The sequence below is a fragment of the Podarcis cretensis genome, assembly GCF_951804945.1.
Source record: "Podarcis cretensis genome assembly, chromosome: 1".
NCBI classification, from domain to species: domain Eukaryota; kingdom Metazoa; phylum Chordata; class Lepidosauria; order Squamata; family Lacertidae; genus Podarcis; species Podarcis cretensis.
In genome coordinates, this window is record NC_137170.1 from 35,631,792 (window position 1) to 35,648,398 (window position 16,607).

At 41.5% G+C, this 16,607-nt stretch overlaps 1 protein-coding gene across 11 annotated transcripts in view; it reads right to left on the reverse strand.

The window, feature by feature from the left end:
• Window positions 1-4,343: 4,343 nt before the first annotated feature.
• NPAS3 (neuronal PAS domain protein 3) overlaps window positions 4,344-16,607 on the reverse strand; it is a 637,919-nt gene continuing 625,655 nt past the window's right edge. For all 11 annotated transcript variants that reach the window (XM_079954436.1, XM_079954435.1, XM_079954432.1 and 8 more), the window contains 3 exons: window positions 12,975-13,122; window positions 11,027-11,142; window positions 4,344-8,719 (listed from right to left, as the gene is read on the reverse strand). In XM_079954436.1, coding sequence (XP_079810562.1) covers window positions 7,410-8,719; window positions 11,027-11,142; window positions 12,975-13,122 — 1,574 coding nt within the window. In that variant the 3' untranslated portion in view covers window positions 4,344-7,409. The remainder of the gene's footprint in view (window positions 8,720-11,026; window positions 11,143-12,974; window positions 13,123-16,607) is intronic.

The window sequence follows — 16,607 nt, forward strand, 5'->3', positions numbered from 1 at the left end:
TGTTCAATCTGGCACTTAGGGCCATTGTCTGCCTGCAGAAACATGTTTGCTGGACTGTTTTGTCTATGCCGTTTGTCTCAGATCCTCACAGGGCCCTGACAAACTCTGACATTGTGTTTAGATGAGTCACTTTGAGCCTTTCTCATGCAGTATGAAAGTGTTGGCTTTGCCGGACAGCATGCAGGACAGCGAAAGAATAGAAAAGTTGGCCTCTGTGTAATAATATTTTGCATTCACATTATAATCCAGTTAAAAGGAAACAATGATTTAAATATCTCTTGGTTAAAGTGGGAAATGAGAGTTCTGAAGCCTGATCCCATTCATTCAAGGGGACTGTACTACCAAGGATTGAAGCCTTAAAAGGAATGGAAAAGCCAGACTTGATGTAGTTTGGCTAAAGATGGATAAAATGTAGAATTTGTTGACGCAAATTCATTATTTAATTAGGAAGTGTTTTTAGGCTCCCCTTCATGGATCACTGCCTTGTTGTGGCGAAGGGGCTTGAATAACTCCAAGAATCTATGAGCTATGCCATGCAGGGCCACCCAAGACGGACAGGTCATAGCCAAGAGTTTAGACTAAATGTAATCCACCTGGAGAAGGAACTGGCAAACCACTCCAGTATTTTGCCAAGCAAACTCCATGGACATAAAAAAGGAGAAACTTTGAGAAGTGAGAGTTTCCAAGGCATGCTCTGGTTCATGGGGTCACAGAGAGTCGAGCATGACTAAGACGACTAAACAACAACAATTCAGGCTAGAGACAGACAGGCTTAAGGGTCAGGACAGAACATGACATAGAAAAAGACTGAGGACAGGCCTTCTCGATCAGGACTACCACACAAGGGAAATTATGGAAGTTGTTGCAAGTCTTTGTAGAGCTTTCTTCTTATAGACTCCAAGGATCAAAACACCTCAAGGCTGGATATGTAAGAAAGTTCTAAGACTGCATTTCAAGGGAAACAAAACAAGAAACAGAATGAACTAAAGCAAGGCATCAAAGGTGAACAATTCAGTACCAATTCTTTGTAAACATGTGAAATGAGAAGCTTGCTTCCCTTATCACATCTGTAAAACAGAGAAACCAGGGAACACCGGTTAGGTCAGCCAACCAGGAACAATGCTGTGGCCATCTGAGCAGTGCTCAGTTGAATTCCACAAAAGCAAGAGGAATCAGACCAGGCCACTTGAGAGCACTGGTGGAACAGAGAGAAGCAATGGGACATAGTTATCTCTGGATACAAATTCTATAGGAAAGACACAGAGTGGCGTACTGCAGGTGGTGTCATTCTGTACATCAAAGACAACATTGAGTCCAGCAAGCTAGGAATTGCAAGAGGGACAGCCCTCTCCATCCAATCATTGTATCTGGTGATACTGGGCCCCAAGAGTAATCTAGTACTAGGGGCATGTGATTGTCCCCCTGATCAAAACACCCAGGAAGATATTGAGATGAAGAATGAAATTAAGGAAGAATCTAAAAGAGGAAATGTTACAATTATGAATTACTTCAACTACCCTCACATATGCTGGCAATGTCCCAGTCACAACGAAGAGGTAAAACTTCTAGGTGCCCTAAATGACTGTGCCCTAAAATAGCTGGTCATGGAACCAACCAGAGTGGTGGTGACCCTGGACTTCATCTTGAGTGGGGCCCAGGACCAGGTGCAAAATAGAAGTGTTGAGCAAGTTAGGAGCATTGACTATAGTGTTGTTTAATTAAATATACAGGTGAATAGCCAATTTCCAAGGAAATCCAAAGCAGTTACCTTCAATTTCAAAAGAGGAAATTTCTACAATATGAGATTGGTAAAAAGGAAGTTGAAAGGTAAATTTAAGGTCAAATCACTGCAAAATGATTAGGAGTTATTTAAAAGCCTAATATTAGACGCTTGACTAGAGTGTATAACCCAGATCAGGAATGGAACAACAAGGACCAAGAGGAAGCCAGCACAGTTAACGAGCAAAGATGCTATTAGAAGCAAGAAAGTTTCGGGGGCGGGGGGAGAATGAAGTCTTCTCCAAGTGAACAGCACAATTTTGCAAAAAAAAATAGTGTGAGTCGACAGTAAGGAATGCTAAAAATATATATCTGAGGAACACATTGCTAAAAGCATTAAGACAAACAAGAAGGGCGGGGAAATGGAGGTTTATTGGTTGGTGGTTTTTGTTCTTATTATTATGTATTTTGTGTTTTTAGATTGTATTTTTATGTTGTCAACTGCCCTTAGATCTGCGGATGAAGGGCGGTATACAAATTTAATAAGTAAAGGAATATGTTCTTTAAAAATTGGAAGCAGCAGACAGCTTAGGGAGGCAGTTGGATCTTAAGATGACCAGAGAGTCAAAGGTGTGCTAAAGGAGGATAAAGTGATTCCAGAGAAGCTGAATGAATCCTTTGTATCTGTCTGCACAACAGACAATATAGGGTAGATCTCAGTGCCCAACCTAACTTGCAGGAGGGGAGTCTGAGGAACTGCAGCAAATAGCAATGAAAAGTGATTAAGTTTTAGGCTGAATAAACTAAATAAAAACTGGCAAATCTGGATGACACCCACCTGACAGTTCTCAAAGAGCTCAAATGTGAAGTTGCTGATCTTCTAACAAAATGTGTAACTTGTCCTTCCAATCAGCCTGCATGCTTGGGGATTGGAAAGTAGAAAATGTAAAATCATTTTTTAAAAAATAAATAAATAAAAAGGAACCAGGAGAAATTTTGGAAATTACAGGCCTGTTAGTTCAATACAGAAGAGCAAGTATTGCTGAAGTAGAGCCAGCATGGCTTCTGCAAGGGCAAGTCCTGTCTCACAAACCTGTTAGAGTTCCCTGAGAGTGTCAACAAGCATTTGGATAGAGGTGATCCAGCTGACCTAGTGTACTTGGACTTTCAAAAAGGTACCTCACCAAAGGCTCCCAAATAAGTCATGGATCAGAAGCAAGGTAGTCTCTTATGGACCAGAAATTAAGTAGCAGGAAATAGGAAGTAGAGAGTAGAATAAATGGACAGTTTTCTGGATAAAGAGATGTAGAAAGTGGAGTCTACCAAGGATCAGTACTGGAATCTTGAACTTGTTCATGAACAAACTAGAGTTAGGGGTGAGCAGTGAGGTGGGCACGTTTGCTTATGATACTAACTCGTTCAGGGTCGTTAAAACAACAGGTATGCAAAGTGGGAATCCCTGATCTACAGGTTCAGACATATGCATAATTAGTGCAATGAGCCCACTGAGGAAGTTCACTCAACCCAGTTAATGACTTTGGAGCAGCCAGCATCTATCAAACTTATCTCATAGGGTTGTTGTGAGGATCAGAAAGGAGCGGGATAAAGCATACTGCCCTGAGATGGATAAAAATGTAATAATTTTCAATTTAAAAATACAAAAATGCTACAATATTATCCTACTAGTTCTCCTCCCCCATGTGTTCTATTATACCAAAACAAAGCTCTCTTTTTTTGGCCATGAACCAGCACCAGTCATAATTCTTGTTTTGTTGTGCTGGAGAGAAGGTTGTGCAAAGAAATGTGCAAATGAGATTGCCCATATTGTGGAATTTCAGTGAAACAGAAGAGAAGTGAAGCAGGAGAATCCCATTCTGTCAGCATCAATGTCCTGTATTAACTCTGGGGCTTATCACCTTCCTGCTACTGTCACAAAACCATCAAGCATGTATTGTTCATCTGTTAAAAGTAAACCATTCCATTGCGTGTTGAAGCCTATTCCACGTGACTTAAATCTGAAGTCAAGGCCTGTGTTTTGTGTGCTGGCAAACTCTTCTGCCCTCAGTTTGCTTGCCAGAAAGCCTGGCCAATAAACATATATGAAAACCAATGACTTAGTTGTTTTCCACTCTGGAGGAAGAAAGTTGTTAGAAAAATCAAGAACCTAGATAGAACATGAGTGACGGAAGAGTTTGGTTATAACAATGTTGAGTATAATAAATGAAAATATAAAGTGCATTTTATGTGATTAATGTATGTGAGCAGCCCTCTTCTGGTGTGTAATCATTAAATAAAGTCACACCTTATATAACTGTTAACATTTCCGGTCTATTAGTCAGCTTTGATAATGTGCATAAAATGCTCAGTATGAGAATGAGTTGGGGTTGCTGAGAATTTAAGATGGCGGCATGTTTGGTGTAGTATTTGGATTAGCATTGTGAGCCTGCATCTACGTAGCTTCTTTGAATAGCTTGTAAGCTTTAAGAATAATCTAGTTATGCCCTCTTTTTTTTAACAGGTTTTAGCTTTTTTAATAAAAATTAGCAAACAAGGTACCCTGCTCAAACAAATACTACCAGCATTAATTAATCAGGATGATCATATGTAAAAGAAATGATGCCAGATAGTAACAAATCCAAGAGAAGTTTATTATGAAAATGGCACCTGCAGGATGAAAAAAAATTAAGTTACATAAAGACAACCATGTATGACATGTATGAGAATCTACAAAAGTATAAAAAGAACCCTGTTGTAAATGAAGTATGTACATTTCTGATTTGCAGCATTATCAATGATCAATGAAAAAAGTGTTTCGAATAAGCCAGGCACTCAAGAAGTTAGATTCGGTTAGCTTAACACAAAATAAATGTACCATAGCTGTCATTTTTTAACATTTTAATTTTTTTTATATATTGTAGAGTTGGTAACACTGCTAAGATTTATACGAACAGAATCCCTTTCCCCTTTATTCAGCTACTTGGCACCAGTCTCCTCATAAAAGATTTCATATATTTGTACAAGAAATAGTTAAAAACACAGACACAGTCTTCACAGGTAATGAAGGTTTTTTTTTCCATTTTGTAATTTTAAACACTATGGATTTAGACAGCAGCTGTGATTATCTGTTAGTTTAAATCACCAGAAATCATTTTGACACAACACAGAAACATTTATTCAAAAATAAAATTAAAACAACAACAGCTGTCTAGCTGTTCTTTGTAGCTGATAGGTGCACTCCTTTGATTGTTCAATAGCTAGAGTAGAGCTTCCAAGGGAAAGCCCAAATCAGCTTCCCTTGGCCTTGAAATCTACTTAAACATCCTTCAAATCTAACTCTTTAAAAGCCCATTATCAAAATTTGTGACATCCAAAATGCCCCTTTGGGACATTATTCCTTTCCACTCTCCCTCAGACCTGCCCCTCAGATTCTATAGCAACTGTACTAGAAATTGGTTCAACAACACGTATGTTATCCAAAATGTAGAGACCAGCTGAGTTAAAATTACATTAACATTGCACATATATGTAAATATATATATATGTATATGACAATCCTAAGCTCAGGTTCCCTTTTTTAACAACGTCTGTTGACCTTTGCAAGAATTTTCTATCTCACTTGAAATTGCTCTCTGTATATTACTCCATCAACCTACCTGGGAGAAAACCAAAGAAATGCACCCTCTACTTACAGTTAGAGCACAAGGGACTCTGGAAATGTTAACAACTGAGGCTATATGGCATCACTTTGCTTAATATATCTAAGTATCACCCTTTAGTGCATTGTGCGATGCACACTGTAAGAGTAAGACATACCCAGAATTCCTCTGTGGGGGGGGGGGAATGGCTCCATTAACCTTGAGCTAGTTAAGAGTCTTTTATCTCTGAGAATGGGAAAAGAGAAGAAGAGAAGAGGAAGAAACAGGGGAGAAAAGGTGAAGGAAGGAAGACAGAGAGAGAGAGAGAGGTCTGAGAATACACAACAGCAAAGCAACAGCAGAAATGAAAAGGTATACAGACAGTGGAAGCAGCATAAGGTGACATTACAGAGGAAGGCCACCACACAAAAACCACTAACCCCCAAGAATCACTGGTTCACTAGGACTGTAGGAATGGGACTTTAACCACTCCAGACTAGAGATAAAGCACAGAGAAGACAAAGGACAAAACAACTACATTAGCTTAGTATATACTGCATATAGTAACACACATTGAAACTGCAATGGGACTGACAGCCAAGGACACTTACACATTGTACACATTACAGTTCTCACATCTGTTATTAGATGCCTTAACAAACAGCTGCCAAAGATGGGCGTGGAAGAAGAATTTATACTTGACAGTCATTTGGAGTGTTTGACACTACATTGATTTCTGGCAACAAAGACAAAATAGGAGATTTCTTTTTCTTTTGTTTTTTTTATACTTAATGTGCAGTTTTTAGTTGCAGTTATCTATTTCAAGCTTATTAACCCATTCTTTGAAACATATTGGCTTCGACACTAGAAGGAGGGGGATTACAAAAGACAAATCAATGAGCAAAACTTAAAAATAAAATACAACCTTCCCTCTATAACATTAAATGAAAAAATAAAAAACATGTTAAATATATATATATATTTCCCCTCTTACTCTGAAGTGTTATTTGGGAGATGTAAAATTAGCCTCAGTTACACTGAGAAAAAAATAAAATAAAAGTAAAGCAAAACAGTAAAAACCTATAAATAAAAAAAAACAACCAAACACTGATCCTCACACCAGTTTTGAGTTTTCTTGTTCATTTAACATGCATTTACCAAAAAAAGAAAAGGCTTCCAGATCCATTTAAATTTAATATGAGGCTATGCTTGTTAGTTTGGAGGTAAAAAAATTAAGTCCTGCAGCAAATGTTAATGAGGGCTTTTGTCTTAACTAACCAAGGAGACTGCAGCACCTGACTATAGACTAGTACAGAAGACATTCCTTTCAAAAAACCCAGCCCACAAGCTGCGTATTGTGTGAAGACATTACAGATTAATAAATGATAGCACCATGGTTTTAGAAATGAAGTTAACGTTTCTGTAATTAACATTTAGTCCATCTTAATATTCTAATCACAGGCCAGAAATTAACTTTTTTAAGAACCCAAATTATTGTATGTGCAAGTAAGAAAATCTTAACCATAAAAAGTGAATTAAACTCTGCATAAAATTCTAAAATACTATCCCCTATTTTTTTTAAAGGAATTAGGAACAAAAAAAAAACCCTTTTCATTTGACTTAGTCAAACAGGGCACATTGTTTTATGCTTGTTTCTTTTAATCTTGATCACATCAAGATCATGTTGAAGTAAACCCAATGGTTGTCACTTTAAAATCTCTTTACCACATCACTGAGTATTCTATGGCAGAGGCAATACACATATTAAAGGCATCTTAATAAAGATGCAAAGGAAGAAAAAAAAATACACATCTCGGAAGAAGACAAAATGGCAGGCAACTGGTACTTCAGCTCTCTGAAGGCAAAAATAAAAAAATATGTTTTACATGAAAGAATAAGTCAAGTTAAAGAGAAAGGGGGGGGGGTGAAATGGGGACCATCATATTGAGAGAATAAGCTGACCTGCTCAAATTCAAAGTGCTAGAATTAAATGTCTAAATTAAAATATAGTCTATGCCTCAGAGTTTAACACTGAACACAGTATGTGGTCATATTTCAATCCTCCTTCCGCTCCAGTGTCTGTGTGGCATGAATGCCGTTGCTGTACACAGGAAACGGAAGAGTGGAGAAAAGTCCTTCGGCAGTTGTGAACACATTCCCTGCAGGCATTTGGGTCAGACTGGCCGCGCTCACAGCACTTCCAAATGGTCCTGACATATTGAGTCGGTGAACGTGGTGGTAGAGCATTTCCATCGGTGTTTTAGGATCCAGGCCAAAGCTGGGGCTGTTAACGTCCACAAAGTTAACAGCGTGGGTGTTGGGGAGGAGATTGCCCTGCATGGCTAAAGTAACTTCAGCTGGAGCATACCGAATAGTGCCAGTGGTATAGACCCTCTGAGCAGCCGTGCTGGTGGCGGCAAGGGTTCCAGTTACCCTGTGAACCAAAGGAAGCACCACATTGCCTGCCTGCAACCTCTGGAGGGCTTCCAGGTCCCCAGTGTACAACAAAGAGTTGGAAGTGCTGGGGCCTCCAGGATGCTTGTCCCGTGGAGAGGCGGACAGAGGTGGTGACAAAGGGTCAGAGGATACGGGAGCCAAGGCGGAAGTGGATGAGGTGCTGAACTGAGATTTGCGACTGGCAGTATTTTCAGTTCCTGGCGGGGTGAGGACAGAGTCTGGAATGGAGACATGTAAACTACTGCTGGCTTGGGGGGAAGGGAAGTGCTCTGAGTTGGGGGGCTTGGTCATACTGTAGGGAGATTCGTTCCTTGAGATTTCCCTGTTGGGCGGGTAATTCCAAATGCTGCTATCGTTATCAAAATTGATAGGTTCCGAGATCTCCGTTTTGATTTTGAGCACTGAGGCACTGTTTGGCGATGAGAGCAGCTGGGGCTGGTCCACCAATGCGGAGTCAAGTCCGTTGGGGCTTGAGGTGCTAGACAGCCTTCTGCGAGTCATGCTGCCTCCTTTCTGCTTTTTCCTCCTCTTCTTCCTCTTTTGATGTTTGCTGGAAGACTGGGCATTGACTTCTCCTGCGCTGTCCGAGTCCTTGGCACTGTCTGAGGTCAACGATTCACAGTTCTGCAACCGCAAGTCCGATTCACTCTCCACGTAGCGTTCCACCTTTATCTGCATAGAACCAAGAGTGCCAAAACTATCCTCCGGGGCCTTTTGATTCTCAAAGTCAGAATTTTCAAAGCTGTCATCACTGTCTCTGCTGTCCTGGTTGCTGGAGCTGTTGCCATCATCGTTACAGTTCATTTCATTATCTGACTGGTTCCCAGACTTCTTCCTATCTGACTCGGGGTCTTCGCTGTTTTCTGACTGGTTTCCTTTTTCATCCGACTTTGAATTCTCATTGTCCTCTGAAGAATGGAAAGAAAAGCACAGAAACACCATTAAGAACAAGAAGGCAAGATTTAAAGCCCACTTAGAGGCCTAGTTGCCAGTGAGATATTATTACCGGTAATTTCTCTGGCAACAGCATCTGGCACAATGCATTTCCTTTCATGTGTGAAACCACAGCAAGTATCAAGCTGAGAGGGATTTGGCTGCCCTTCATCTCCCTCCGGACTGTGAGTGGAAGTGGGGTACCTTTATGTCACATAGACGAAACGAGAACATACTTTGACTGGCACAGTGTCAACAGATCACATACATAAAATTCGGTGATACTTTGTTGTGACTGAGAGAGGACAAGGCTATGCAGATAGTGGCAAGAGCAGAAGTTTCTCCAGGCCTATTTTTGACTCTTGGAAATTGGGCTTCTCCTCTCTGAGGGGCAGTGGCAGCTCTGTAGGACGGAAGCATTTACTTTAAGCTGGGCTGGAGCTTCCACTCCCTCCTGCCTGCCACTATTGCCCAAAGGTGAAAGTTACTTCTGTTGCTCTGCTCACTTTATTCTCTGGCCCTGGCCACCACTGGAATGTGGCCCGTGCAGGGGCGCCATTTCCATGGTGTGGAGGCTTTTATAGCCCCCCAGTGCTTGGTGGGAAGGGTCCCCCCTCCCCCAAATCTTGAGGAGGCCTGACAGGAAGTCGCTCCCGACCCTCACGGCCTGGCTGCACTGTGTTGGAAGAGGAGCACGGCCTGACGTCACATGCAATGTACAATCCGAGTGACGTCACACGTCAGCCCCCCCCCCCCAGTGCTGGGTGTAATTCAGCACCTGGGGGCCCCTGGAAGATTGCCCAGAAGGGAATGCAGCTCCCAGGCTGAAACAGGTTCCTGTCCTTGCTTTATAGTGTCTGTGTCTGTGTGTCTGTGTGTCTGTCTGTGTGTGTGGAATATGTTCTTTTCCCTTTCCTTTCCCCTGAAACATAGTGCAGGAAGGGGGGGGGGGGTTAACTTCATGGCATGTGTGGCCCTTAGCCCCAGTCTTTTCTTCCAGGATGCTGACTATAAGCTGCTAAATGCTAGAGTAGGGGTAGGCAACCTAAGGCCTGGGGGCCAGAAGCGGCCCAGTCACTTTCTCAATCCGGCCCGCGGACGGTCCAGGAATCAGCATGTTTTTACATGAGTAGAATGTGCCCTTTTATTTAAAATGCATCTCTGGGTTATTTGTGGGGCCTGCCTGGTGTTTTTACATGAGTAGAATGTGCGCTTTTATTTAAAATGCATCTCTGGGTTATTTGTGGGGCATAGGAATTCGTTCCTATTTTTTTCCAAAATATAGTCTGACCCACCACATGGTCTGAGGGATGGTGGACTGGCCCATGGCTGAAAAAGGTTGCTGACCCCTGTGCTAGAGCAGGCCTCTTTCCTCTTCTTCCTAACTTTACCTCCGCTTTCCTTCTCCTCTCAGCTGACACCTCAGCATTCTCTAGATCCTGGAAATTTGTTGGGCTTTATTGGGCTGTTTTGCCCAGGTGCTGTTCTTCACCTTCCTGCTATGCTCCAGACCTAGTGATGTTCCAGGGCACCGCAGGGTGGCAGGTCTGTGTGGAATTGTGACTGCCACCAAAAAACGACAGATAGCATTCAGCAAAATGATCCTTTGAGATGAGGGGTGGGGGTGTGTAGGGCACCTTAAATGAAAATTCTCATAATTTTTCTTCCCTCAAAATTTCTTCTGAGAAGTTTCAGTTCAGGTCGAAACAAACCCAAATACCCCCAAACTCTGCTGATATAAAAAAAGAAACAAATCAACTCTGGAAGTTAAGAACTATAATTGTATTCCAAACCCTCAAACAAATGGGATGCTTTCTATTAAATCTTGGACACTTTTTTATCCTACCTAAACTTTCTTGATTAGCCGGGCATTTGAATGATTATTTTGAATTGTTTTTCTAGTGTTTTATGCTTTATTGGCCTTGTATGCATTGTGGTTCATCACACCATGATACTTTATATGAACTCACAGTATATATATATTTTTTATTATTAAATAAATAATGCTGGATGCATAGAAGTCATACAGATTGTGGATAATTCAAAGAAGCATGAGTACTCTGAATTTATATGTTTAGGATATATTTTGTTGCCTTTCAAAAGTACCATTAGGCAGTGATGTAGCATGAGAATTGCAAGATCAACTGATAAGTCTGTGACTATAATTCCTAACTTTCCTTTTTTGACGCTGTGAAGTTAAAAAGCAAAACCAACTCCCCACCTCCCTGCCAGAGACCCTTTTAAGATGCAAGGCAACAAAAAAACCTGAATGCTTATGTTACCTGAGTTGTCCTTTGAATCTGATTCAGAATCGGAGGTCTCGGAGGACTCTGAGGTTTTCTCTGGCAGATGAGGGAGCTGTGCAATATCCATTGGAGTGTCCTTATATTCTTGGTTGCTAAAGAAGAAGAGATGGCAAATATAAACACAAATTTATGACTTGGAGCTTGATCACCTCCGCTTTTCCTCAAATCTCTGGGGCAAAACATGCAAATAAACAGCACGGCAAAGCAAACATGCAAACACATGTTATCTCCTTCCAGTTCTCCACAGCAGAAGTTTTATGGAAACTTCTTTTAAATGTTACCATCAAAATTTCTACCCTGAATGTCTGCTACTGCTCAGGTATCAGTACCAGAACATTTGTGGTTAACCAAGCAGCCAGGTTGTGCTGACGTCTCTACAAAAACATTTTCTGTCATTCCCATCTTTGGAGTGCACAGTTTGTTACCCCCTTCAAATCTTTTTTGACATCTTACGATGATTCCACCTCTACTTTTGCATAACTCTGGTAGAGACGTTTGCCTCTAGGTAAGGACACCACCCAGAGTAGCTGGGGCAACCCAGGCAGATGGGCAGCATATAAATACAGCAGCAGCAGCAGCAACAACAACATTGCTCTGAAGAATATCAGTGGCTGATTATAACGTGTGAATCAGCTCAAAAACTGTACTGTTTAAAATTCAATGCCAGGGTTGCTGAAGACGGAATGAAGCATAGAAAGAGAACCAACTAGGTTTATGTAGCATTAGAGCTTCCAATCACTTACAGCCACTCCTAAAGCTTGCATTTGAGAGCCTCTGAAAGAGCTGGTGGTGGCCACAGATCTTTTATATAAACAAATAAAAAATCTGGAGGTTGCTAGAAAGCAAAAACAAGCTTGTATTTATGAACTTTTAACATTAGCTCATGCTGAGCAAGTCTCCCACTCCTGCAGTGACGCCAAGATTCAGCTCTGCTTAAGAAAAGCTTAAAGGGGTTTCAGATGAGGGGCAGCAGTGCCATAGTAGGGCACCCACTTCTGGTTATACACTTGGCTTTTCTTTCCTGTCTCCTCTAATCAACATGGCTGTTACAGTCCCTTTCCTATCCATTGCTCCAGTGATGAAATAAACTGAGCCTTCCTTCAAAGCGACTGAAAGGGGTAACAAATGACTTGTTTGTCACCCTCAACAATTCCACATGTCCCCCCATTTCTGTATCTCTATTTAAAACTCCATTTCTAAGGAGCCTTCTTGCAGTCAGCAGGACTTTTGAAAACAAATGCTTAGAACTTGGGTGTTACTGTGCAAGCTACTTTACAAGTCTAATTCCAATGGTCCCACAACTCGACATCTGAATGGTCATTATTGTTTCCATCTTACAGATAACAGAACTGAGATTGGGAAGGGAAGACCCTGTGTAAAATGGAACTCTTTACATTCTTTGCCATCTACCAAGAACTCAGCTCAGGCAGGTACCGCCAACTTTAGAATTCTCCTGGAAAAGCATGCCCAGTGTTTTCCTATATACAGTTTATAGGGCTTACAATCTTAGCATTTCACCCATACTCCCAGTGCTTCTGAACTCCAAAAATGCCTATAATAAGTAGGTCTTCTGAAGCTACAAGTGAACAAAAATGACCTGACGGGGACATATGCTAAAAATATGTTAGGAAAATCATACAATAACAAGCTATTGTCCAGAATTCTATGACAGCCAAAGATAGCATGCTAGCAAGGGCTGGCTGTGAATCAGGCTCTGTAATAAAGCCATTAGTAAGCAAAGGCAAGACGGGAATTTGAGAGATGTCCAGAATCGAGCAACCCTATGAACATCTTTCTATTACGATCAGTAGACACTGCTTCTGAACACTCACTTCCTTCTATTCTTTCTTTGACATTGCCCATTCAACATGACTCATGCAGTGACAACAAAAATGCAGATAACGGAACTGACAGAAAGCTATACCTCAGAAGGTAATTGACCCAGATGACGTTCTTCTCATTTGCATTCTTGGCATTGATCGCGATGGTGGCACTCGACTGTATCCAAATATACCCCCCATTCTTCTGCATCCAGCGGTAGTACTTCGTTACACACTGACCCTTGTTGAGCACTGGATTGAGGGAAACAAAAGGAGCAAAGAAATGCCGCTAGCATTGCACTTAAAGGAGAATCTTCCCCACAAAGGGAGCACAACACATATACAGGGAGAGGGGAGGCCTTTGTCCTGCTACATTTAATAAAAAGCATTACAATGACAAATAAATCCAGCCATTTCCTAGAGACCTGACAGAGAAGCAAAGGTTCACCTCCATCCGTACTGCGATTTTAATCTGCTTTTGGCAGCTCACGTAAGTGAGGAGCAGCAAAAAGGAGTACAAATCTCCACGAACTCATCGAGCAAAGAATCCTGTGTGGACATTTCCGATGCACTCAACATCAAAATTGTGTGTGTGTTTTTTTAAAAAAGTTAAATTTCTATGTGATTTATTCATAGCTCCTGGGTAAACCTCTTTGAGATTCTGGCTATTTGAAAGGTTTGGGAAGATACGGTACCCTAGTTCTTTGATCATTCCTCTTCATTGCAGGCGATATCAACTACTGAACTTACACATCTGTTTCTTTTGATCTTGTCAAACAGAATTTACAGTCCTCAGATGAACCAAATCTCCAATGGTCAGCAGGGGGAATGTCTGCCGAGACTTTGCTTAATACCAGAGCAAAATAAATCCACCAAAGAGCTGTGGAAGGAACTGTGGCCTAAGGGAGTCAAAGAATTGAGCGTGCTAAAGCCAAAAGTCTCTGCACGGTGTCTGAAATTGGTCCAGAAACGGAAGGACAAGTGAAAACAATCACTGAGCTTAAAAATGCTTAAATATATGTACAGATGTTCAAATGTGCTTCAGACCGGCACCTTGCCAAGTGAAAACAGGCTATGTAGCTAGATACGTTTGTCTCCATGAAAGGGGAGAAAGCTATACATCACCCGCTGGAATGAGGTAGTGTGTGTTTGGCATGGATTTAAAGAACAAGTTTGCTGTTCTTAGGACTTCAGCTCATATTTCTTCCTCTCGTCTGTATTTGTTCTTAATCTGGCAAAGTCTTGCACGCTAGAGGGCAGTGTGCATTCACATACATCTCTGCTTTTTGGCATGTCCTTGTCTCCGTCTGCTAAAATGAAAAACCTCTAACTGCTGTAATAAATTTGGCTAAATTAGCTGCTAAATGGTTATCTCAAGTAATATGTATTTGCATTAATCATCTTGCTCTAAACCAGAACAAGCCAGAGTCCTAAAGACGTAGTAAATTCATATTGTCCATTTAATTATGGCTAATAAGTGCTTCATATACAATAGTTTCATGAAGTACATTTTTGATTTTTTTGGGGTGGGGGGGAGGGTAAGAAAAGACGGGTAAAAGAAGTCACTTTGAGTAGGAATTGTATTTAAACCTGTTAAACTTCAAACTCGGAACTGGGACTGCATCTTTAAAATTAGATGTACCTTCAAATCAAGAAAACAGTATCAAAACAACCTGTGTTTATCAGCACCAAAACCTGGGCATGTTCATGTGAGGCTAGGTTTGTATCAGCATCAAAATCTAGACGAGTGTGGAACTGCGGTTTTATTTTCGTAGAGAAGAAGAGGAAGGCAAAGGGAATGAGGTTTTTCCTCTCTTTTACACCCCCTTTTCACACAGGATCCCATGTTTCCCAGCTGGTTCTAGGAACACCTCCCATTACACCCCCTCTGTTCAGGCTCTTTACCTCCAGCAAAATGGGTTGTGGCTGTTACTTCTAGACTCAGCCCCCCACAAGCTGGCGTTTTAGCTGCCCGCTGCTAAAACCAGGAAGTACCTGGGTTCAAGCTAAGCAGCTGCAGTGGCAGCTGTCCAGTCCCTATTACTCTCCATCTCACTTGCAAAACTATAGCCAGGACTTGTCTTGGGTTCAGGCACGATATACAGCAAGCAGTGTTCATCAGCTGAGTTCAAGGCACACAAGCAGCACTCCCAATAGCATTTGGGGGCTGAAACATCACCCCTTGCTCTGCAAATGAATAATTTTGTTTGTGACAGGTAGAGGAAGTCAGAAAATGAGGAAAATAATTAAGCAGAGACTAGATGTTTCTTTTGTTGGATGGAGTTCCTATACCAATTTCAGCTTCAATGGCAACAACCCCTTTGCAAGACTGTTTGCATTTCTTATTAAAAGCTAAAGGTTGCAATTCAGCTGGCTGAAGATCTTTGTCAAATCTCCAGGCATTTGCAGTCAGAAGTAAGCACTACTGAGCGCAATGGAACTTACTTCCAGAAAACTATGTAAGGGATAGCATCCAGGCTGATCTTAACGCATCAGGCATTATGCTATATATTGCTGGTCTTTGGTGTGTGTGTGCACGCATACACATACACACACACACAGTAATAGATCAAGACTCCTTCTTGCATGACTATAGACACTGTCATGATGAGCCTCTGCACTTCCAAATTTAACGCAACACCAGTTCCTTCCCAAAAACTCTTTAAGATGAAATGGAACCATCCCCATTGTAGCATGGGTTTTCAAGGGCTGGTTTAAGTATAACTTAAGTCCACCATAATTTGCTTCACCAGAGGCTGTAAGTGGAGATGGGATTATTATTATTATTATTATTATTATTATTATTATTATTATTATTATTATTATTAAATTATTAATTATTATTATTTATTTTATACCGCCTTTCACCTGAAGATCACAGGGCAGTTTATAAAAACACAAAAATACATAGCATAGTAACTAGCAAACCAATACCCTCCCCACACAGAGTTGAAAGGGCCATAGATGGTTTAATTAGCCAAAGACCTGGAGAAGAGGAATGATTTTTTCTGGCGCTTAAAGATATGTAACAAAGGTGCCAGGCGAGCCTCCCTGGGGAGAGAATTCCACAAATGGAGAGCCACCACAGAAAATGCCCATTCTTGTGTTGCCACCCTCCATATCTCTTGTAGAGGAGGCACACAAAGAGCAGCCTCAGATGATGATTGCAGGGTCCAGGCTGGATCATATGGAGACAGGTGGTCCTTGAGGTATTGTGGTCTTGAGCCATTTAAGGCTTTATAGGTCAAAAACAGCAGGGGCACAGTGCCTCGGTCTTATCTGGATTGAGTTTCAGTTTCGTGGCTCTCACCCAGTCCATTACCGAGGCAAGACAACAGCCCAGCACATCCACTGCCACATCTGCAGATGTAAAGGGGAAGTAGAGCTGTGTGGAACCAGCATATTGCTGGCAACATACTCCACAACTCCAGATGATGCCACTCACCGGTTTCATGTCAATGTTGAGCATGGAGGATAAAACTGAACCCTGAGGAATCCCACATTGATGGTTCCATGGGGCCAAAGAACACTCCCCAAGCATCACCCTCAGGAAATGACCATCCAAGTAGGACCAGAACCACTGCAAAGCAGTGCTACCCCCCAACTCAGACAGCCGCTCCAGAAGGATAGCATGGTATCAAAAGCCAGTGAGAGGTCAAGGGGAATTAACAGGGACACATTTTCCCTGTCTCTCTCCTGATAGAGGTCATCATATAGGGCGACCAACAAAGTTTCTG